Source organism: Macrotis lagotis, chromosome 1, assembly GCF_037893015.1.
Source record: "Macrotis lagotis isolate mMagLag1 chromosome 1, bilby.v1.9.chrom.fasta, whole genome shotgun sequence".
NCBI classification, from domain to species: Eukaryota; Metazoa; Chordata; class Mammalia; order Peramelemorphia; family Peramelidae; genus Macrotis; species Macrotis lagotis.
In genome coordinates this window covers 925,615,687-925,640,831 of record NC_133658.1, presented here as the reverse complement: position 1 = coordinate 925,640,831, position 25,145 = coordinate 925,615,687, and the positions used below count along the sequence as shown (strand labels likewise).

At 41.4% G+C, this 25,145-nt stretch overlaps 1 protein-coding gene and 1 long non-coding RNA gene across 4 annotated transcripts in view; one reads left to right on the top strand and one right to left on the bottom strand.

Annotated features, from left to right (window-relative positions):
* LOC141510066 (uncharacterized) overlaps nt 1-25,145 on the top strand; it is a 44,490-nt gene that overhangs the window by 6,799 nt on the left and 12,546 nt on the right. For all 3 annotated transcript variants that reach the window (XM_074220055.1, XM_074220056.1, XM_074220057.1), the window contains 3 exons: nt 211-366; nt 14,972-17,853; nt 18,518-18,798. In XM_074220055.1, coding sequence (XP_074076156.1) covers nt 211-366; nt 14,972-17,853; nt 18,518-18,798 — 3,319 coding nt within the window. The remainder of the gene's footprint in view (nt 1-210; nt 367-14,971; nt 17,854-18,517; nt 18,799-25,145) is intronic.
* Nucleotides 8,523-25,145, bottom strand: part of LOC141510099 (uncharacterized) — a 29,760-nt gene continuing 13,137 nt past the window's right edge. Inside the window, exon 2 of the long non-coding RNA XR_012474770.1 lies at nt 8,523-22,089. This is a non-coding gene — a long non-coding RNA (uncharacterized LOC141510099). The remainder of the gene's footprint in view (nt 22,090-25,145) is intronic.

Here is a 25,145-nt window from a genome sequence, read left to right as displayed (position 1 = left end):
GAAGGCTGAGAGGAGCCAGACTGGACCCTTCTGCCCACTGTCAAGGCTCTTCCAGTTTACAAAGAGCAGAACCATTTTGATAGAAATTGGAATGTGGTCTGGAGCCCCAGGGAGCTAAGGGGGAGGGAGGGCAACCCTTTGAATTAGGAGACTGGGGAGAGGGATGAGTCAAAGGGATTCATGGGGTTTAAGATGGCTCCTCTTCTCCAGGTAAAAGGGACACATTCAGATGTGGTGAATGTCCTGAGTGACCGGCCAGACCTTCTGTTCAAGGATATATACCATACCCAAAACATTCCCACCATCTGCCACTATTTCACCGACGCCCACTACTATGTCTCCCTGGGCTGGGCAGAGGGGAGACAGGTGAGTGTGCTTGCTTCTAGGCCACGCTTCTGGGGAGTGAATGGGGGTACTGCCAGATCACCTATGGGGATGGATGGATTTAAACAAGAGACAAGAAGACTGTATACATTAAGGTCTAGTGTGTAGAGAAGGATTAAACCAGGAAGGCAGCAGGAATCATAGGGAGGATAGAATTGGGGGGGGGGAGTAGGGACCCCTCCTTAGAGGTCTTTCCATCCTACTACAGTCAGCCAGGCTTCTTCATTGCCCCTCCCCTCCCCAGTACTCAACATCCCAGAATCTCCAGAGTTAGAAGTGAACTCAGGGTCTGTCTCATTTGCCCATTGTCTGAATGGGAGTCCTTCCTGCAGCCTCTCCAAGGAGGAGATCCCTGTTCTTGCTGCCTCTGGAGCAACCCTAACATTCAGGATGCTTTTTCCTTCCTTCCACCTGCTGCTCCTGCCCCTGTCCCTGGGCCCCTCTTCCAACAGTCAGTCCTCCAAATCCTTGGCCTGGCTGTTTTGCTCCCTAGACACCACCAACACCCTCCCCCCGCCACATCTCCTCCAGCTAATCCTCATCTCCATGACCCTGAGGCCCATCATCATCAACCCTCTGAATGCTCTCCACTCAGCAGTGGACTTCTGAATCGGTGGAACTCTCGACTGGGCGTGTTTCTCCAGATGGGAACTGACCATTTGGTCTTTCCATTCTTCTGACATTCTGCCTCCCAACATACAGCTTGAAATTCCACTAGCATTCTTGAATACTGAGTCATAGCCCTCTGGAAAGTCCAGAGTATTGATCATATGGGAATACACATCTTAGATTTAGTAATTTGCTTTTTGGACCTCAAGGTTATTGAATTCCCTTATGTTAGATTTAGCAAGATCTTTTAACCTGCCAAAATCTGGAAGAATCTTGATTCATTCATCCCAGTATCTGCTATCTCTCTTGGCTTGATGTCATAAGCAAATTAAATTAAGAGGCCATCTCCATATTTTCCACGCCATTGGTAAAAATCTGAAACAGCACATGGCCAAGAGGAGATGGATTCCTAGGCTCAATGAGGAGTAGTTGGAGGAATAGCCTTGGATGCCCTTCCAGCTTCAGAGCTGGAAGCCCATGGTCCTGATCTGCTGGCTTAATCCAACAAAAAATACAGAGCATGACCTATTCTTTTTTTTCTAGAGAGTATTTTCCCTCAATTACATGTAAAAAATTGGCAGACCTATTCAATGCCAATGACAAGTATTTATTAAGTGCTTACTGTCAAAATACCTATTCCAAGTGTTATGCTATTTAAGTTCTAGGGATATAGGTAAAGAGAATGAAATGGGCCCTATGTACAAGAAGCTAATGCTAAGGCATGAAGGATGGATATCCTGTGGTAGTAAGAGATAAAATGAGAAAACAAAGATTTGAGCTTCCAAGGATATTGATTTATTAAGCAGGGCATGCCAATTGTTCAAAAAATTTGGGCCAGGCCCCTTCCCCAGCTTAGAATGGGACCCCCAATACAGAGAGAAACAGATTTTTGTACACTAAAAACAATTAAATAAAACCAATTAATTAAAAGGAAACAATATCACATTAGGTAATCTGATTTCTAATTGGAAAAAGGTTAGGCACTTTCCACTCGGTAAGGGGGAGAGTAAACAAGTACAATTCCCTGAAATCAGAAAAGTTGGTGTCCCAATCCCCCCCAAAGTCTGTAAACAATCAAAGGAACATGCAAACAATGACTAAATGATCAGTATGGGGCCAGGTTTCAGATAAGACATAGGAGTTGCTTAAAATGTAAAATTGTGGGAAAACTTGTATAGAACTTCAGATCTGATTGCATTTTTGTTCAGCTTAACCTAGTTCCTTAGTTAAGGGTCTCTAACCAGAAGGTAAAGTTGGTCTGGTTTCTCAGCTAAACCGGGCTAGATTCAAATATAAGGTTTTCTCCCAATGTCCACAATTGAATAAAGGGTTCTCACAAGCCAGAAATTGGACTAGACCTATAATTAAATAGAAAGGGGACCGATTTGACTCCAGAATTGAGTCACAAGAAAAAGTCGGTGTGGTTCCCACAATTGCCCATTTTTCTGTCCTGATCCCCTCAATATAATATCAAGTTAATAAATATATACATTTCTCTATATCTATGTATACATGTATATGTGCATACAAGAGTTAAATTCCAGATCATTTGGAGGGAGATCATTGGGGTGATTGGCAAAGGCTTCATGCAGAAGATGTTGCCCAAACCACCTTTTTTTTTTCCTTCTGCTTTTTGCAAGGCAATGGAGTTAAGTGAGTTGCCCAAGGTCACATAGCTAGGTAATTATTAAGTGTCTGAAATCAAATTTGAACTCAGATCCTCCTGACTCCAGGACCAGGGCTCTATCCACTGCACCACTTAGCTGTCCCTTCTAAAATGCTTTTTGAAGCAAGGGAGGGTCTGTATGATACAGAGCTTGAGAGTGTGTGCCCCAGACTCGGGAGATGGGAACTGGTGCACTGCCAGTAGAGAGGCCAGAAAGAGGGGCAAGGACTAGTTTCTATGGGACTTGAAGAGAGTTTCTATTATGGCCCAGAGTAGATAGGAAGGCACGAGAATTGATTGAATAGGAGAGTCATGGGGTCAGATATGTGCTTGTGGAATGGATTTATTAAGTGACTAATGTATGCTCTGTTGCAGGTACTGAGGAATACTTGTTTCTTTTCCCCTATTGTATTGGACTATAAACACATCTTGTCCACAAGAAGGTTACATTTCAATGGAAGAGGGGAGTCAATTTGTACATAAAGAGATTCATACCAAGTTCATATAGAATAGATAAGATACACATGTTCTTTTTTTTTTTATTTATTTAGGTTTTTGCAAGGCAAATGGGGCTGTGTCTTGCCCAAGGCCACACAGCTAGGTAATTATTAAGTGTCTGAGACCGGATTTGAACCCAGGTATTCCTGACTCCAGGGGCCGGTGCTTTATCTACTGCGCCACATAGCCACCCCTATAAACACATCTTCATTGGATAATTCCTTCCAGTTGCTTCAATATAATTATTTTGGGGGATTTTCTTGAAACTTCTATTTGCATTTCAAAGATTCTTTTAATTTCTAGTATTTTCCTTAAGAATGCTTGGAAGTTCTCTATTTTCTTAAATTCACATTTTCACCTATAGGATTATACTCAGGTAAGTTATTCTTCATTGTAATTTTGTATCTTTTTCCCTTTAGCACCAGTATTCCAAGCTCACCTTTTCCTTCAAGTTGTAGTTTCCAGGTCTATTTGATCCTATCTGTGGTTCCTTGTTACTTGTACTCTTTCTTTCTGACTACTTGCAATATTGTTGTCTTTTACCTAGAAGCTCTGAATTTTGTTCTGGGCAGTTTTTATTTTAGGGTTTCTTTCTGGAGATAAATAGTTGATACTTTCTAGTTTTCACTCTGCCTTCTGATTAATCTGCCATTTTTGGAATATGATATGCAGACTTTTGTTTTCCTTCTTCTTTTGGTTGTGATTTTCAGGAAGTTTAATCATTCTTAGATTATCTCTTCCTGACCTATTTTCTAGATGAATTTTTTTTCCCAGGAGTTATTTCACATTTTCTATTTTTCCCCCTCAGGATTTAGGTTTTGTGGATTAAGAAAAAATAGGTGGAATCATGGATAACCTTTAACATTGAGTAATTACAATTTTGTACATTTGTTGACTTTGATAAACTTGTGGCCATTACTTATCAAATAGTTGGATACTAATAAGAGTCAAACCTTGTAGCTGGGAGATTAAAATAACTACTTTCATACTCAGTATGAAACCACAACAATAACAAATATAGTTAATATTAACATAAGGCTTTAATGTTTGCAAAGTTTTCTGCTCATAATATTTCCTTTGATCTTCACAGCAACCCGGGGATGGAGATGGAGGTACTATAATTATCCCCATTTTATAGAAAATGAAGCTAGGGCAGAGAGAAGTGAATTGACTTGCCCCCACACAGTACTTTCTAACTCCAAGTCTAACCCTTTCTCTATTGTATCAGCTACCAAAGAATTGCCATTTACCTCAAATGCCAAATCAAGAGTTAAGTGAATGGAATTGTTCTTCAAGATGATATGGAGATGCATACATTTGGATTAATGTTATTATATTGGCAGTAAATTTTCACTTTTTACATTTTAGTTTCTAAGTTTATGTCCTATTAGTGCTATGTTTACAAGTTTCTTGGGTTATAACTTTCAATGCCATTATATAAAAAGAACTGTTCAAATTTAGGAATGATAGCTCAAATAATACATGGGTAACCTTAATAAGGTTAGATCTTCATTGATCTGAATGCTGAGATTATTTGTGAAGTAAAATTCTGCCAGGGTGGAGAATTCTATCTGGAAGACAGAATATTCTTCCCAGGATTCAGGATTTTTAAGGATTCATATATACATGATTCCTGTTGGTTTGATAAATAACACTGCTGTCACTGGAAGGTATATTGGAGAGCAGAGTTTGGAAACAGCCAGTTGGCAAGAATTTCCTGTTGGGCAGATCATCATAATGGAAGCAGCAAGTAAAATGAGGAAGCTGGAGATTCATTTTTCTGCAAATATCAAAACCATGCTGTGGGATCCTAGTCAATTGTTCTTCATTTTATCTTTTTTTTCCTTTTTTTTTCTTTTTGCAAGGCAGTGGGGTTAAGTGACTTGCCCAATGTCACACAGCTAGATCAGTGTCTGAGGTCGGATTTGAACTCAGGTCCTCCTGACTTTAGGGTTGGTTCTCTATCCACTGTGCCACCTATCTTTCCCCAATTTTGTCTTTTTTTTAGGTTAATTATTAAGTGTCTGAGACTGGATTTGAACCCAGGTACTCCTGACTCCAAGGCTGGTGCTTTATTCACTATGCCACCTAGCTGCCCCTCATTTTATCTTTAAGATGGATAAAGGTGTAGTAATCGAGGGGGGAGAACTGATCTACCTAAAGGCAACTTGGAAAGTTCAGGGAATTCAATCAAAAGTACAGACCTTGAGCAATTCTATGCCAAGACTTTTCAGGGAGAGACATCATCTGGTTTGGTGACTGGAATTCATCCAGGACAATGAGGTGCTCACTTGCTGTCTTTCTCCTTATCTTGGGATTCAGTTCTGTCTGCCATGTTTTGTTCTGTCCTTTTCAGTTCAAAGAACATTCTCCTTGGCAGAGAAAAGAGATGCATACAAAAGCATTGAACTATTATCACAGTCCTATCTACTATCTAGAGACATGCTCCTCTGATCTTTCACTCTTCTTTCTCTTCCAAAACAGCCCCAAAGCCTCCTCACCAGGCTCAGCTCTCCTAATTCTGCCTGCTACTCCCTGCCTAGTGTCCCAGCAGCACTAGGACCCACTTGAGTCCCCATCCTCTTTTTTCTTGCCCTAGTTGCCACAGTCCAAGTCGATCGGTGCATCTGCATATTAATCTCTTTAAATGACTGCTTCTTTTCTTTCTTGTCAGAATTGACGTCCTCTAGTCTCTGAATTTCCTACCTAACTTTTCTTTGAAACTATTGAAATCTCTTTTCCAAAACTGTGGAGCTCAAGTCTGGTAGAGCTAAGACCAGAGACAGCTAGGGATAAGAACAGAGACATGGAGACCAGAAAGACAAATACTGTCTCTTTTATTTATTGTACTTGTTTATTGTTATTATTAATAACATTAAATCCCTCTAAACCAAAATTTCTTCTTCTTCTTTAAAATAGGGCTTTCCTACCTCACAATGGTTTCGAAAGTCAAATAGAGATGATAGCATTTGTGCCTTGTAGATGACTAGAGAAGTGTCTACTATGACCATGTTCAATGATCAGTTCTAAGTTGCCATGATCCAGTCTCCTTACCCCCAAGCCCACCTTGCAAATTTCCCATCCTTTCCTTTAGCAGCAAGTACTTCCTGGTGAAGGAGGAAATTTCTCTTCAAGAAGACCTTGGAAGTTAGCACCAGAGCAGTTGCTCCTCTATACTCTGGACTTCTTTTTACTCAGTGTAGGAACAGTGAGGAGCCCTTGTGAAGCAGTCCCTAAAAATCTCAGGAACCCTGACATCTTCAGGCTGGAGTCAGCGCCCACTCAGGTCCTTGATAGGTCTGAGACTGTAACGATGGAGAACTTGGTCCTGGGCTCCATTCCTGGGGGCAAGACTGGACAATGTAATGAAGAGTGAAGAGTGTTTGTGGAAACTATCAAGGTTTAAAAACTGGTCTTATGGCGTGAGAGGTCTCTTAAGTCAGTCAGTGCTTATGATTGCCAAAAAAACTATTTTAAGGAGAACACACACAGAGCAAGTGTTCATGGGGGCCCAAAAAAAGCAATATGAAGACACTCTCAAGGTCCCTCTTAAGAACTTTGGAATTGGTTGTTCAACATGGGAGATGCTGGCACAGGACTGACCAGCATGGACTGCCCTCAGAGGGTGCTGTGCGCTAGGAGCAAGGCAGAATGGAAGAAGCTCAAAGGAAACTTGAGATGTGTAAATTTAGAGAACCCAGGTGTTCACATGGATCATTTGTGCCTGACCTAGCTAGACCATTCCTAACTTGTACTGGTGATTGGTCACAGTTTAGACACACTGCACCTTGTCTCTAACCCAGTGATGTCATTTTGATCTTCTTCAGTAATGGACAAGAAACAACCAGCCAACCGAGTCAGACAACCAATACAGTGATTCGATCTGAAAGTACGTGCAATATTCCACATAAGCAACATTCCTTACTTCTCTGCTTAAACAAAGAAAATAAAAAGGGGGATCAGAAATCTTATTTTCTCTCCTTTACTCTACTGAAAATTTTTTCAAAGACAAAAATCTTTATTTTTTCCAGTTAATAGTATTTTATTTTTTTCTAATTACATGCAAAGACAATTGACAACATTCATCTTTTGTTTTTTGGGGTTTTTTTTTTTTTGGTTTTTGCAAGGCAATGGAGTTAAGTGGCTTGCCCAAGGCCACACAGCTAGGTAGTTATTAAGTGTCGATTGAAACCGGATTTGAACTCAGGTACTCCTGACTCCAGGACCGGTGCTCTATCCCCTGCGCCACTTAGCCACCCCAAACATTCATCTTTTTATAAGATGTTGAGTTCCACATTTTTCTACCGTCCTCTCTTTCCTCACCCCTCTCCATGACAAATGATCTGATATAGGTTATACATATATAATTGTGTTTAATATATTTCTATTACATTCCATTATACAACATATACCCAGTCATGTTGTGAAAGAAGAATCACAACAAAAGAGAGAGGGAAAAAAACCATGTGAAAGAAAAAACAAATCATAAAATACATTTCAAAAAATAAAAATAGTTTGCTTTGGCCTATAAATATTTGGACTCCATGTTTTTTTTTTTTTCAGGATCAACATTCATTTTTTTTTAAAAAAGATTTTATTTATTTTTAAGTTTTACAATTTCTCCCCTAATCTTACTTCCTTCCCCCCCACCATGAATTTTTTTTTTTTTTTATCAAACATGCATAGTCAAGCAAAACAAATTCTCCTTTGTCTTGTTCACAGTGGTCTGCTGGCAAATGTTTAGCAATTGTTTTTCTTTTAAAAAAATATATACGACAAACTCTTAGATTTAACCTGCTTTACAACCTTTTCTCTTATCGTTATTTTAAGTCTAGACAATTAGCAAAACGATAAATTAAGCCCCGTTTTATAGCATTTGCTGATATCCCAGGTTATACTCACACCAGCTCTTGTGATCCAGTTTCATTTGGCTCAAGCACATCCCAATTCACAAAATTATGTCTCATGACGCGCTTGAAATCTGTCATATCTCATCTTCATTCTTCTGGAATCGTGACTCTTCATTGTATTAAACACCATTCTCACAACTTTCAGAGTCTGTTGTGACAGTGCTGTGATTATTAAATGCATTCGTTTCCTAGTTCGGAGCATTTCATTCTCAAAAACAGCTCGTCTTTTATAATAATGATGTGAGAACTGAATGAATCCAGTTCTACTGAATCTACATCAGTTCAGGCAAGTCTTTCTGAGTCTTTGAAATCATCCATTTCCTCATTTTCCTAACAAAATGCCCTTGGCTCCAATCACATTCCTATGCCATTTTCCTCAAAGGATGGGCAACCCTTTATAGTTAGGTTCTGCTACCAGAAAAGATACTGCCATGAATATTTTTGTATGTAAAGGATTTCACACACACACACACACACACACACACACACACACACACACACACACTTTTTCCCCCTCTTTTATACAATTATTTACAGTTCCATGCATTTCTGAGAAGAGACAAGTTGAATGCATTAAGGTAAGTGTTATATGTGTCATATGAACCTAAAGTTAACAGAAACTGTAGTTGAGAGTTTGGAGAGACAAAGGATGTGAGGTGGTATGTGGCTGACATGAATTAAATTTAGTAATATTTATTTTACTGCTGCCTTCTCTATAGATTGAGAAAATGAAGCCTAGGTTCTTTTGTTTCTCTCTTTCTTTGATCACTTTTGTTATAAGTCGATCAGTGGCACCGCTGGGTCATAGATAATACAAAGTTAACTTTTTGTACATAATTACCCATTTCTCTCCAGAATGGTTGCACCTGTTTATAGGTCTAGCAACAAGCAGTATATCAATGTGTCTTTTCCCACAGCCCCTCCCATCATTTGTTATTCCTTTTATAGTGATTTGGAACATTTTTACCATGGCTATGGAAATCCATTGAAATAATCAGAAATGATTATCATTTTTTTTAGTTGATCCTATTTGCAATTAATTGATTTTGTCCTATAACTGCCCAAGTCATGTTACTTTGTCTCAGAACTTAGTTCAGAAGTTCTGTCGGCCTATGAGTTCATTTAATAATCCAGTTCTCTTGTCAATCGTCATACTGTTCTCGTGTCAAGGAAATCTATTATCCTTGGGGGATGCAGGAGCTCACCAGGGGAGTCTAGCATCTTTTTTTTTTTTTATCACCAAACTATCTTTCAAGGATTCCTGGTTTGTTCATCAATGACGTCTGGTCCACTATCTCTAATCTTGCAGTCGAACTCAAACATGAACAGTTTTAGTCACAGACTAAGGGAGAGAAGGGAAATTAGACCTATAGTACAGAAACTTGCCACAAAGACTTTTTTCCTAGCTCATTATTTTCCTTTCAATCTTATATTTTATTTAAAAATTTTGTATCTATTTTCCTTTGGGATGTTGGTCTTATTTTTCTTTTCCACTTTTACTTGTTTCTTTTTATGTATCAAGACTGTATTTATGTCAGAAGAAATTAGCTGTTTTTGCAAACAATATGTGTAATACTAGGATTAGTTGTTCTTTGAATATCGAATTTACTTGTGGGTCCTTCTGGTCCTGAAGCTTTTGTTTTTTTTTTTCTTCCTTTTTTCCTTATGGCTTATTCAGTTTCTTTTTCTGAAATTCAGTTGTATAAAATTTTGTATTTTTTGTTTGGTTCATTTTGGTATTTTATATATTTTTTTCTAAATTAGCAATTTATTTAATTGTTTTTGGTTTGGTTAGCATATTTTGGGCAAAAGTTTTTTCTAGTAATGTTTTTTCTTCATTTGTTGTGAATTCTCCTTTTTTATTTTTTTTTATACTGGGAATTTGGTTTTCTCTTCTTTTATTCAAATTAACTAATAGTTTATCAATTTTATGGGCATTGTCTTCAAAAAACAAACAGCTTCTAGTTTTATTTGTTAATCTAGTGGGTTTTTTCATTTTTCATTTTATTAATTTCTTAAATTTTCAATATGTCTATTTCTTAGCTAGTTGTTTTCTATTCTTTTAAATCACATTTTTTTTGGAATTTTTTATTTCAGGGACAATGGGGTTAAGTGACTTGCCCAAGGTCACACAGCGGGGCAATTATTAAATGTCTGAGGTCACATTTGAACTCAGGTCCTTCTGACTCCAGGGCTGGTGCTTTATCTACTGTGCCACCTAGCTGCCCCTAAATCACATTCTTAATGAATTGATTTGTTTTCTCTCTCTCTCTCTCCTCTTTGCTAATGAACACATACATCTATCTCCCCCCCCCCAAGAACTACTTGGGCTGCTTTCTCAAAATTACAAAATATTGTCTCATTTTCATAATTATCTTTAATGACCCTCTATAATTTCTGTGATCTGTTCTACGAGCTAACAGTTCTTCAGGATTAAGCAATTTAGTCTCCAGTTTTTTTTTCAGTTGATTTTTAATACTTTTTACAGTGGCCCTTTAGTTAACTAGTTTTTATTGTATTGTGATCAGAAAAGAATATGTATAATATTCCTGCTTTTTCAAAAGTTGTTTGGGAGGTTTTTATATTCTAAGACATGATCAGTTTTTGTAAAGGTGCCAGGCACAGCTGAAAAAAATTTTCCTTTCTATTTCCATTCTATTCTATTCCAGAAATCTATCACATCTAATTTTTCTAAAATACTGTTCAAGTCCTTATCTTTTTTTCTAGTATATTTTTAGTTAGATTTATTTAGGGTTGGTAGGAAAAAAATAAAAATTCTCCAATATTGTATTTTATTGTTTATTTCTCTTAATAAGTCATTTAGTAATTTTTCCTTGAAGTCTTTAGAAGCTATTTCATTTTAACACAGCATTACTCTTTCTGTTTCAAGTGTGTTTCATGTAAACAACATACTGTTAGATTTTGCTTTCTAATACATTTTGCTGATTTCTTCTGTTGTGTGGGTGAATTCATCCCATTCACATTCACATTATCTCTTCATACTATTGTCTTATAGTTTTTCTTTCCTATAGTTCTCATTCCTTATTTTTTTTTTTAGGTTTTTGCAAGGCAATGGGGTTAAATGGCTTGCCCAAGGCCACACAGCTAGGCAATTATTAAGTGTCTGAAGTTGGATTTGAACTCAGGTACTCCTGACTCCAGGGCTGATGCTCTATTCACTGCACCACCTAGGCACCTCTCATTCCCTATTTAAAAAAAAAAAAATTTTAATTTATTTAAGGCAATGGGGTTAAGAGTGACTTGCCCTGGGGCGGCTAGGTGCTGCAGTGGATAGAGCACCAGCCCTGGAGTCAGGAGTACCTGAGTTCAAATCTGGCCTGAAATATGTAATGATTACCTAGCTGTGTGGCCTTGGGCAAGCCAATTGACCCCATTGCCTAGCAAGAACTTAAAAAAAAGTGACTTGCCCAAAGTCACACAGCTAGGGAATCATTGTCTGAAGTCAGTCTTCCTGACTCCAGGGCTGGTGCTCTATCCACTGCGCCACCTAGCTGCCTGTCTTATTCTCTATTTATTTATTTCAAGTTAACCTTTCTCTTCTTTTCTCCTTTTAACTCTTTCACTATCCTCTTTCTAAATTTAAGATTTGTTTTACTTAGAACTAATCTTCCTCTTATAATTTTCTGTACCATTCTTCCTGTTCTATGTATTCCTGTTGAACTTAATATATTTCCACACCAAATTCTCTGTGTGTGTGTGTGTGTGTGTGTGTGTGTGTGTGTGTGTGTGTGTGTGTGTGTGTGTGTGTGTGTGTGTGTGTGTCTGCGTCTGTCTGTGTATATGTGTGTGTGTTCTGCCCTCCTTTGGTCAGTTTAGATGAAAGTGAAGTTCAAGGACTGTGTACTCTTTCTACCTCTTCCATGTTTGTACATAGTTCTCCTTGTACAATCTGATTATACTTTTGGGTTTTTTTTTTGGGGGGGGGGTTAAATTTTTTTTTTTTTTGCAAGGCAATGGGGTTAAGTGGCTTGCCCAAGGCCACACAGCTAGGCAATTATTAAGTGTCTGAAGTTGGATTTGAACTCAGGTACTCCAGACTCCAGGGCCTGTGCTCTATCCACTGCGCCACCTAGCTGCCCCTCTGATTATACTTTTCAAACAGAAAAATGAGGAGGTTTGGGTAATTTACCAAGGGTTTTACATCTAGTATGAAACTGGTGTTCAAAATTTCACCTTCCATCTCCCAGCATAAGACTGTTTGATTCTGCTCACCACAGTGCCTCTGAGGCCCTTCCCAACTCTACCATTCTGAAAACTCTAGTACTGGGTGATAATCTCTGAGGTCACTTCCATCCCTAATCTCTGATTTTTGCTCCATTTTAGGCTTATCCTAGGATCAACCAAAATACATCAATTCCAGGATGACAGTAAAGGAAATCAATACAAATTCTCAAGGGTCTGTCTCTTCTCCCCAACTCCCCCCCTTTCCATAGCAAGCTCCCTACTGCAGCTTCCTTTCCTCTTTCATTGTCATTATCACCACAGTCATTAATTAGGAACTTCTCCAGAGGATGGACTGTTTTTGCTTCTTTTTTGCATTTTCAGCACTTAACAGAGTGCCTGGATCATTGTAGGCCCTTAATAAATGTCTATTGATTGACTGACTTATTCTGCCTACTAAGCTTAGTAGAATTTTAAATTTGTTGAAGGGAGGGAAGGAAGGGAGGAGAAGAAGGAAGGAAGGGAGAGAGGAAAGGAAAGGAAGAAGGAAGGATTAAACACTTATATGCCAGTCACTGGTCAAGGACCAGAAAAAGAAAGACAGGACCATTCCCCAAGAAAATTGCATTCTAATAGGGGAAGACCCCATGCAAAGGGAGATGAAAAACTTTGAGGGAGAGGGAATGGGAAGTGCTCCCTAGATCCGTGACAGAGTTTTGAAGTTCAGGGAATAGGGCCAAGAGGCTGAAAACAGGAGGAAGTTAGCAAAGCAAGATAAGCAATGAGGGGCAGCTAGGTGGCACAGTGGATAGAGCACCAGCCCTGGAGTCAGGACTACTTGAATTCAAATCTGGCCTCAGACACTTAATAATTACCTTACTGTGTGGCCTTGGGCAAGCCACTTAACCCCATTGCTTTGCCAAAAAACACCTTAAAAAATAAAAAAAAATTAAAAAAAGATAAGCAATGAATGTAAATAAAACAAGTTGAGTAAGTTGGAAAAAATACAATTTATTACAACTAAGAATAGTGAGAAAAGTGGGAAAAGAAAAAGAGGTTGTGACTGTCAAGTTGTCGAGCCACTGCTGGCTCAATCTAAAAGGATGAAATTCAATTCAATAAATGTAAAAGGTTACCCAACTTTACAAGTATAATATGGGCAGATATTGTTAGATAGCAGTTTTTGTTTTGTTTTGCTTTGAAAAAGCTGAGGACTTTGGTGAACTGCACTTTAAGTTAAAATGAATTAAATATGGATTATTTTATGGTGTGATTCATATTATGATGTGAGGTGTTATGATATGATCCCGACCCACATAGTTCTGCAGTAAAAAGTGAGGCTGGTAACTTAGCCCAGCACCCCCTCACTAAAAATACAATTCATGCGCTTGTCATGGCATCACCTCCCAGAAGTCATGGTCTTCTTCAAAAAACATCATGTTAATAGTAAGCTGTGACAGCCAAGAGAGTTACTCTGGATCTAGGTCTGTATTGGGAGTCATGGCTTCCAGGAATAGGGAGGTGAATATTTCTTTTCACTCTGTGCTCCTCAGCTCTCATGATTTAAGAAAGACGGGAATAAGATAGAACATGTCCTCAAGAGGATAATCAGTAGGGTGAAGGACTTTGAGTCTAGGTCACATGAGGAACAGAGAAGGCCATGCCACATGAGGACTGTTTTCAGGAATGGACTTGTGGAAAGGAAGGATTTGGGTTTTCCTGTTCCACTCTAAAGAGTAGACCTCAGAGCAATAGGAGGATGCTGATTAATAACTGATAATTGTCCCCAAGACAAATGGAAAAGGTGGGGCTCCTCTGACCTTGGAGGTCTTTGAGAAGGGACTGGACAATCACTTATCAAAGATGTTTTAGAGGCAATTAAGGGAAGGGAGAGCAGGAGAAAATGAAAAAGGGTGAGGAGTGAATTGGGTTTGCTTAAGTTATCCACTGAAAGCTCCCTTCCAGCTATAGAAATTCTTGGAGATGTGCTGCTGCCCCCTTTAGCCTTCTCTCACCACAGCTCTTTCTGGTCCTGGAAACTGTCTTACGTTCTCTCTTTCTCTTGCCCTTCCTCAGCCCTAGAATATGGAGAAGAAAGTGCATTAGATCCCTTGTGGCCTGCCACAAGTCCTCTTCTCTCTGGGCTTGGGGGTGGGGGTAGGGATAGAGAGAATGGATGAGAGAGACTCCCAGCTCAGTGATGATCTAAACTCTACCTAAAGATTTCCTAGGACACCCTTTCAATTTGAGTAGAGTTCTGGTTTTTGGAATGTTTTTGCTGAAATTCCACAGAGCATAACCTAGTACTAGTTCCTTCCTTGACTAGTTCCCTTGGCCATATTTCTCCCTTTCCCATGTTCTCCCTTTTCCCATCTCTTTTTCTGTTAAGTGTTCTTCCTGTCCCATCTCTCTTCTACTTCCTCTCTCCTTCTGGGTCTTCTTTCATCCCTCATCTCCCAGGTTGTTTTTACTGGTTGGTTCTGCCTTCTCCTCTTCACCACTATCTCTTTGCTGTATGTCCTCATCACCCCACCCACTGCTTCTTACTCTCTGCTGTTCTGCCTTCTTTCCTTTCTTCATGTGCACTTTTGGACTTTTGGTTCCCCCTTAGTCATTAGCATCTATCTCGGCAGAGTGAAGTCACTGCACCCCATGATCCCAGAGGTCCCTCCCAGCTCTGCCATCCTCATCCTACCTCTTCTCTGTCTTTGTCTCCTTGTAGGCGGTGTTGTGGGTGCAGGTGAAGGATTATGACGGCAAGCTAGAGAAGAAACTTTTCTATCTGTTTGAGTACCTGCCTCCTGTCCAGATCTTGGTGCATGCTGGGGACTACCAGATCCTGATTGCCTACTGCAGCGACTTGGTACTTCGTATCTTTGGAGATCATACTCAGTCAATACGGAGCCTGTGCTCCATGCCCTGCCGCTTCTCCATCAACTGCCTGACCTACGATCCCTTGTCAAAGATGCTGCTCTCTGGTATGGCCGGGGCTGTGGTCATGTGGGCCATTGAGCCCAAGGGGCGAGGCCTCCACTTTGCTCGTGAATTGCTTATGCCTGGCCAGGAGCTGGTGCAGGACATCTCCCTGGCTGGCCCCCAGGGGAGCATGGTGGTGCTCTGTGAAAGTCTGCTGAGAACCTTCAGGCGCCTGGGTTCCAAACGTTTTGAGATCTCCAAGGTCTTCTCCCCCAAGGGCAGCGGCTCCCCTGCCACCTGCTGTTACACTTGCAGTGTCCATGGATACCTCTATGCCGGCAATGAAGCCGGTCAAGTCCAGGCCTGGAGCCTAGACCAGGTCAGTGTTTATCACAGCTTCCAGGCCCACCCCAGTCGGGTGGTGAGCCTCCGCAGCCGGCCCGAGGCCCACACGCTGCTCACGGCAGGTAGAGAAGGCACAGTCAAGGAGTGGAACCTGTCCCTGGGCAGCCTCCTCCAGCAAGTGAACCTGGAGGAAGAGCTGATCGGCCTGCAATTCTTCAGCTCTGAGGCCTTCTTCTCCCACACCAGCACCACCTTCTCGGTGTACCACCTGCCCTGCTTCTACCAGCTCTTCCACCTGTGTGGGTCGACTCCACTGCAGTTGCAATGGGTCTGCCTCAGCAACAATTCCTCCAGGATCTCCTGCTTCACTCAGGATGGCCTCCTGTGCTTCCTGTGCCCTGTAACTGGAAACCTCCTGCTGCTGAGCTGGCCCTTCTCCCTGCTGAACCAAGCCACGGACTGGACCTATGACTGGGAGCGGGAGGAGATCTTCGTGTGTACAGGCAGCACGGACGTCCTGGTGCTGGATGCCAGCCGCTGCCCCTGCACAACCAAGTACTTATTATGCCCCTCGGCCCTCGAAAATGATCGGGTGCAATGCCTGGCCTATGGTCGGCCCCAGCTGAGTCGTGGGCTGGAGGGCCTGGTGTTCTCTGGCCACCTGAGCGGCATGGTGAGGGTGCTGTCTCAGCACCACATCACCCGCATTGAGAAGCACCTACACGCGGGGCCAGTGCTGGCCCTGGCCACCATGAAGGGGGTGCCCTGCAGTGCTCGGGACAGCGCCCTTGTCTGCTCCTACGGCCTGGATGACTACATTCTCGTGTCTGAGGTTGTGCTCCAAGGCACCACGGTGAACTTGGTGACTGTGACTAGCATCTCCTGCAAAAGCAAGCTCACCCACCTCCTCCTGCTACCTAACTCAGTCAGTGGCATAACTGAAGACAATTGTCTGTGCCTCTGGAACTTACAGGCCAAGGTGGGGACCTCAACCAAGGTGGAGGAGAGCTTTTCAGAGACCCAGCCCCTGCAGAAGAGCCCCATCACCTCTTTCGACGTCTGCATGAACTTGGGCATCTTTGTCACTGGGGCTGCTGACGGCACGGTCCACCTCTGGGACCTCCAGGGCTCCCTCTTGAGCCGCTCTGACTCATCACTCCAATTCGGGCCTCTCTGCTTTATCAGTGAGCGGGGCGACCTGCTGGTTACCCTCAACCGGAGCCTTTACCTGGTGTCTTGCTTTATGCTCCTTCCAACCCCTTACTTGAATCGCCTGGTGACCATGAACATACCTGACATCCTGCAGGAAACCCCCAAACCCTGCATACCAGGATTCTTTTTGTCCTTTAAGACCATACTGGTACCCCGCTACCTCTATATAGGCCATGGACAGCAGAAACTGGACAAGCTGCAGACACTGCCCAACTTAAGGGCCCTTGCCTTTGACCATGCGATCCCCTACGTGGTACAGGGAAAAGGAGACCTGACTCACAGAGGAGAGGAAACGTCCTTGGAGAAACATGGACACACCACACTTGATGAAAGAAGGAGGAAGGCTCTGTTCCCTGAGACTTCACAGTCTGGGCCCTTGGTCCCCACTAGCCAGCTGCTGGGTTGGCAAGAAATCCAGAAATTTCCTTTGCTGCAAACATATTTTGGCCAAGGACGAAAATGGATCGTTGCCCCAGATGGCTACATCCCCAACTCGGTGTTGCGGGCTTTCCTCTGGCCAGAGGGTTCTCCTGTCTTTCTGACCTCTGGTGGCTTCATCCTTGAGGGTGGGGTACCAGTGCAGGATCAAAAGCATTCAAGGGTATCCTCCAATATGGAGGAGGAGGATATCTATGCCCCAAAACTATTATTGGGTCGGGACCGCCTCTGCTTGAGAAGGGGCCTGGAGCATCACCAGGAAGGGCCCCTTGTGGACACCTATACCAGGATATCCGAGGGCATGAATGAAATGGCAGTGAGCAACACCATCCAGGAACTGCTCAACTTGATGAATGATGTGGACCCAGAGAACTACATGAAATGCATCAAGGCCCTGGCACAAATCTTTGCCTCCTACCCAGTGATCCCCAGGTTGCGCACCAGCACCGTCAAACAGCTGTTGAACAACACCTTCCACATGGTGGCTGTCTACCGCAAGATGGCCTGGGAGGGGCTAGAGAAGCTGGGCTTCATCAGTCACATGTTTGCCATCCCCTTGGCTTGGGGGCTGTTGGACTCAGACCCTGAAGTGCGGGCCAAAGCCTTGGATAGCATCGTCAATTTGGCCGGCATTAGAAATAAGAGGGATCTCCTCAGCCTACTCTATCGTGATGACATCTTCTCTGAACTGAAGTAAGTAGGATGTTTAAATGTGCTGGATCCCTCCCTTTCACATGCTCCCAAGAGCCTAGGCATCCACATGCTGGAAGGGGTAGGGGATTAGTCTATGGCCTTTCCCATCTCCAGGCTCAGAACTCCTGTGCTAAGGTTCCAAAGTCCCTTCTAGTACTGACCCCTCCTTCCCAGTGATCTGTCCCTTGGCAGAATGTCCCAAGACAGCTGCTGCCCTTGACTGATCTGAATGAGCTGAATAGAAATGTTAGGGCTCCAAAGGCTCTCCACCCTTTGGCGACCCTGACATTCTCTGTTCTAAGATTCCTCCCAGCCCTAGTCTCTTTTCTAATCATCCTCCCAACCCTAAAATTCCTTGTTCTCAAGCATCTCCCAGCCAAGACTTTCCCATTCTGAAGCTCCTCCCAGGTCTGAGATTCTGTACTCTGAGACTACTCCCAGCTCTAATATTTGCTGTTCTGAAATCCCTCCCAACCCTCACATTCCTGCTTTTAAGCCCTTTCCCAAATCCTCTCCCCAGAACCCACTCAGACCTAGGATCTCTGACAATCTCTGTTCTAAGCCTTCCAGTTCTGCCCTGAGAGCCCTGCTAGCCTGGCGTCTCCTGTCTGAGGACCCTCCCTGAAACCTCATGATCTTTGATTTTGCCTCTTGGCTTCCTTAGGCACCACTGGATAGGAGATGAGACTCTGGATAAGATCTTGGGGATGCGGCCAATGGAGCTGAAGATCCTCTCCAGTCAGGTGGAAAGATACCTTGGGGAAAACCTGATTAAGCAAGATAAAGAAGTAGAGTCGATTGTGACCTTAGAAGTCACAGACCTGGAGATGGAGCTGACAGAGGTGAGGAAGGACTCGAAAAAGTCTTTGGAACGTCCTGAGGCTCCCCTGAAGCCTGGCAAGCCTTCCACAATGCACACACTTCAAGCAAGCACAAAATTCATCTGTAAGTATGGCTGAGACCCCCAGGGGCCTACTCCAAGGGGAAAACATAGAAATGACTTTGCTGTGGGGTTAGGAGAGATAGGAGAGCTTTGTAAAGTGCAATCAGAAGATCAGAGTTCGAATCCTATGGTTCTTAGTACCCAAGATCTTGGACAACTGCCTTTCCCACTATGACTCTTGGGATCCTTGACTGCAAAATAAGTAGTTAGTACTGCAATAGTTAGTATTTTTTACTTTAGTTTTTTCAATTACATTTTTTTAGTTAGTGCAAATGCCTTCTCTCCTCCATAGCTCTGTTCCCTCCTTGAGAAAGAAAAGAAGGAAAAAAGTTAGGAAGCAAAAATAATTCTTGCATTGACCATGTCCAAATCCTGTGGCCTCATGAACTGTGCTGTTTTTTTTTTCCTGCACCCTGAGTCCCATGGTTCTTTCTCTGGCAGCAAGAAGCAGGTTCGTCATGAATTTCCTGCAATTGTCGATTAGTTATAAAGTCTTTTTTTAAATACTATTTTTATTTTTCTGCACTAAAATTTTAGTATTAATTTTTACAAGATTTTGAGTTCCAAATTTTCCTCCCTCCTTGTCTCCCTCCCCTTTCTCTTCTGAAGATGGTAGGCAGTTTGATATAGTTATTCACGTGCTATCCTGTAAAACATATTTCCACATTAGTCACAGTTGTGGAAGAAGAAACATTAAAAGGAAGTAATAATAATGAAAAAGGATGAATTAATAAATCTATGCTTCAATAATCAGAGTTCATCAATTCTTTATATGAATGTGGATAACATTTTCCTTCACGAATCTTTTGTACTTTTTCTTGGACCATTTTGTTGATTATCACAGAATATTGCTAATACATTGTTTTCCTGGTTCTGTCCATTTCATTTATGCTGTCTTTGGGATACAGACCCACTAGTGGTATTGCTGGATCAAAAGTTTTGCACAATTTGGTTGCTTTTTTGGTATAGTTCCATATTGTTCTCCAGAATGGTTGGATCGGTTCACAACTCCTCCAACAATGTATTAGGGTCCCAGTTTTCCCACATCTTCTTCAATATTCATCATTTTCCTTTTTTTGTCAGCCAATCTGATAGTTGTGAGGTGGTAGATCAGAGTTGTTTTAATTTGCATTACTCTAATCAAAAGTGATTTGGAAAACTTCTTTATATGTCTATTGATAGCTTTGATGTCTTCATCTGAAAAATGCCTGTTCATATCCTTTGACTATTTTTTCAATTGAGGAATGGCCTGTACTCTTATAAATTTGACCCAGTTCTCTATGTGTTTGAAAAATGAGACACTTCCAATAAAGATTGTTCCCCAGTTTTCTGTATTGCTTTTAATATTGGTTGTCTTGGGACAGCTAGGTGGCACAGTGGATAGGGTACCGGCCCTGGAGTCAGAAGGATCTGAGTTCAAATGTGATCTCAGACATATAATTATTACCAACTGTGTGACCTTGGGCAAGTCACTTAACTCCACTGCCTTGCCAAAAAAAATTGATTGTATTGGTTTTATTTGTACAAAAGTTTTTAATATAATTTTTTTTTTTTAGGTTTTTGCAAGGCAAATGGGGTTAAGTGGCTTGCCCAAGGCCACACAGCTAGGTAATTATTAAGTGTCTGAGACCAGATTTGAACCCAGATACTCCTGACTCCAGGGCCGGTGCTTTATCCACTGCGCCACCTAGCTGCCCCTTAATATAATATTAATAATAAAAAATGATAAAAGTTGAGCCAACACACAGTTGATAACAATGGAGTAGAAAAAGAGTGGACAGCTTTCAGAGATCTGGCGTATAGATCTGTACTTGCTCATCTGGGCCAGAACACTTATAAACATCAAGACTAGTTTGATGAAAATGATGGGGAAAATGCAGAAGGTGCTAAATGAAAAAGGAGAATACCACAGAATTTACCAGCAGGATAGATTATCCATTTCTAAGAAGAAAGCATTTAATTCCATCAAAAGTAAAGTGCAAGCAAAACAAGCAAGATTTGGGGCTCAGTAAGAAGGCAAATGAAACTCAGTTTTATAGATAGAGACAAAGTGCTTTTCTGAGGCTGAAGGCTTATTTGTGGACCAAAGACATAAGGAACATCTCAACTACTCAGTACTGATGGAGCCACGTTGATTGGTGATAGGGACATGATCCTAGGGAGATTGGGCTGAACACTTCCATAGTGTTCTTTTTCTTTTTCTTTTTTAAAGGTTTTTGCAAGGCAAATGGGGTTAAGTGGCTTGCCCAAGGCCACACAGCTAGGTAATTATGGAGTGTCTTGAGACCAGATTTGAACCCAGGTACTCCTGACTCCAAGGCTGGTGCTTTATCCACTAAGCCACCTAGCCGCCCCCATAGTGTTCTTAATAGACCATTACCACTCAATGCAGAAGCCACTGATCATTTCAAGTTGAAGTCAGTCAATCCCTAGCTGAGGTTCCAACTGAAGAAGAGGTTTTGAATGTCATTAGGCTCCTTTCAAATGACAAAGTACCTGGTACTGATTTTATTCCAGCTGAGATCTACGAGATGGAGGGGGGTGGGGCCCATTGTTCATCCAAAAGCTGACTGAAATTTTTCAGGTTATATGGCATGAAGAGGTTATCCACTAGGAATTCAAGGATGTCTCCATAGTCCATCTCTATTATTTATTCCCTTTATTCCTCTTTATTCCCTTTACCTTTGTAAAGGGAATAAATTGTCTTGGGATGATCACAGGGGAAGTGTTTCTCTTTTAATCATTGCTGGTAAGATTATTGCCAGAGTTCTTTGCAACAGACTGATTCTTCACCTGGAAGATGGTTACTTCTTTGAGACCCAATGTGGCTTCAGAAAGGGTTGAGGAACAGTTGATACGATGTCTACTGCCAAAATGCCAAGAGTAAAACAGAGGTCTATATACAACATGTGTCGATCTGACCAAGAGCTTTGCTGTCAGTCATGAGAATTTATGGAAAATTATGTCAAAATTTGGTTGCCCAGAGATAGTACATCAGTTTCATGACAGCATGCTTGCCTGAGTTCTGGATAGTGGATGATGTTCTCATGATTTCCCAGTCACAAATACAGTGAAACAAGGCTGTCTCCTTCCTCCCATGCTTTTTAGCATGATGTTTTCATCCTTGTTATCAAACGCCTTCACTGAGGATAAATATTGCATCAATGCCAGCTACTGCACTGGTGGTAAATTTTTCAACCTGAAAAGGCTCCAAGCCAAGGCCAAAGTGGAGGAGCTGTTGGTGTGTGATCTTCTGTTTGGAGATGATTGTACATTCAATGTAGTCTCTGAAGCTGAAATACAACAAAGTATGGATCAATTCTCTGCTGCTTGTGCTCATTTTGACCTAACAACACCAAGAAACATAAGTGGTCCATCAGCAGTATCACACCTTTCATATGTGGAAACATGAATTACAAATGGAGAAAGTTCTTAATACTGTGGATAAGTTCACTTATCTTGGTAGTGTATTTTCAGGAGGTGGACATTGATAATGATGTTGACACACATATTACCAGAGCCAGCTCTGTATTTAGAAGGCTCTGAAATAAAGTGTGGAAGAGAAAAGGTATTAGACAGACTCCCAAACTGGAGGTCCAGAGACCACTGTACTTACAGCATTGCTGGATGCCTGTGGAACTTGAAAAGTCTACCAGCACCATGCCAGGAAATTGAATAGCTTTCATTTAAGTTGTCTTAGGACAACTCTGAAGATCACCTGGCAGGAGAAGATACCAGATACTGAGGTCCTTTTTTGACCTAAACTACCAAGCATTCAAATGTTAGAGCACAACTATAATGGACTGGGCATATTATTAGAATGCCAAACATATGTTTGCCAAAAGACTATATTATGGAGAATTCACACAGAGCAAGCACTCATTGAGAGGTCAGAAGAAGCGATACAGAGTCACCCTAAAGGTCTCTCTTAAGAACTTTGGAATTGATTATGCAGCATGGGAGACACTGGCACAGGACCACCCAGCGTGGCATGCCTTCATGAGAGAGGGTGCTGTGTTCTATGAGCAAGGCTGAGTTGAAGCAATTCAAAGGAAATGTGAGACACATAAGTTCAGAGTAAACCCCCTCAGGTATTCACGTGGACTATTTGTGAACCCAACCTGTGGTAAAGCATTCTAAGTTCATATTGCTCTAATCATCCACAGTCAGACACACTGTCATTTGTCTTTAATATAATGATGTCATTTTGGTCTTCTCTGACAGCAAAGGACATGAACCAACCAACAGAACCAATAATCATTTATTGTCATGTATTGTAGACCTACTCTATTCCATCAATCTACCATTCTATTTCTTACCTGGTACTAGATAGTTTTGATAATTACCACCTTAGAGTACAGTTTAAGATCTGGTATTGCTAGACCTCTTTACATTTTTTTTTTTATTAATTCCTTCGATATTCTTAACCTTTTTGTTCTTCCAACTTAAATTTTGTTATATTTTTCTTGTTCATTAAAACAACTTTTTGGTAGTTTAATTGGGATGGCAGGGAATAAGATTAGTTAAATACAATTGTCATTTTTATTATATTGGCTTAACCCACCCATGAACAACTAATATTTCTCCAGTTATCTAAATCCGATATTATTTGTATAAACAATGTTTTATAGATATATTCATATAATTTCTGTGGGGTTTCCTCTGATCTTGAAGAATCCTCCAACATTAAAATGTCATAGTCCTCTGATCTTGTATCTGGAGAAAGGCGTAGTGTTGTAATGGCTAGGGTTGGATCTAGAGCCTGAAAGACCTAAGTTCAAGGCCTACATCTGCATAGAGAGAGCTGATGAGATCACAGAGTGAAGTAGTCTAAAGGGAGAAGAGAAGAGAGTCCAGATAAAACCCTGAGGGACACCTACAATTATAGGATATGATCTGGACAAGAACTTACAAAAGAGACAGAAGGAACAGTCAGACAAGTAGGAGAACTGGGAGAGCTGTTGATGTTATTGTCATTGTTCTGTCACGTTTGTCTCTTTGCTTGAATTTTTGCATCCCTGTGGACCAAGATTTGCCAGCCTCTCTTATTCTCCACTATCTCTTGAAGGCTACATTCACATTCATCCATCCTCTGCCATTCCCCTTTTCTTTTTGCTTTCAAACTTTCCTAACATCAGGGCTCTAGGTATCCTGAAAACCTAGAGAGAAGAGAGTGTCAAGAAGAAAAGAGCAATCAATGGTGTTCAAGGCTGCAGAGAGGTCATTGAATTCAGCAAGTTAGAGTCTTGTTAACTTGGAGAGAGCAATTTTGGTAGAATGATGAGTTGGAAGCTGGATTGGAAAGGGTTAAGGGGAGACTAAGAGTAGAGAATGTGGAGGTGCCGACTGCCATCTCAAGGAGTTTAGCCACAAAAGGCAGAAGAGATAAAGGACAATAGGATGGAAGGATCAAGTGAGGCTTTTTTTTTCAGGAGGGAGAGACAGGGGCATATTTGTAGGCAATAGGAAATAAGGCAGTAGACAGAGAAACAGAGACAGAAAAATATGTAAAAGAGTGGGGATGACAGAGAGGAACAACCTGTTGGAGATCTGAAATAGACTGGGATTGTTTGAACCTGAGGAGATGTTTGCCTTAGGAATAAGGCCACCTCATCATGTGAGACAAGCTTGAAAGAGGAGAGGCAGAAGGACCTGAGGGATAGGAGATGAGGAAGAGGGGAGGAGGAATTCACCAAGAATGTCCTTAATTATTTTTCTATAAATATGAGGCAAGGTTCTTAACTGAGAGAGTGGACTGAAGAGAAGCCATGAGAAGTTGAGAACAGATAAGATTTGGGAGCTTCTGTGGAGGGTAGGATTATGAACTGATAAGGGAGAAAGGTAGATAGAGTAAGATTGTCTAGTAGTACTGAGGGTCCAATTGAGGTTGATTAGGATAAATTTGTAGTGGAATGGTTACATGATTTTCTTCATTTTGTTCAGCAGCACTCTCTAATTCAGCACTCTGATCTAGTGACACTGGTTTCCTAGATGGTCTGCAAACAAGACACTATATCTCTTCCCTCTGAGTATTTTCTCTAAGCAAAGGAAGTGGATGTTGGAAATCATCCAAGGCTGAGGTTTAGCAATTTACAATTGATGTTATAAGATGTCCAGCGATTCAAGAGGAGAAATGCAAAGCTGAATTTGTTCACCAAGGGGTCAAGAAGGGGGAAAAGAGGAGGAGTGGTTAGTGTAGGAAAGATAGCCTGGGAGAGAATCAAAGGGTCACTGTGTAGACAAAGAATAGGGTTTGATAAGGGAAGGCAGAGGAAGAGGTAGAAAATCAATAAATTATCATCAGATAAGGAGATTTTAGAATTCTTGAAATGAGGGTATTACATTTGTG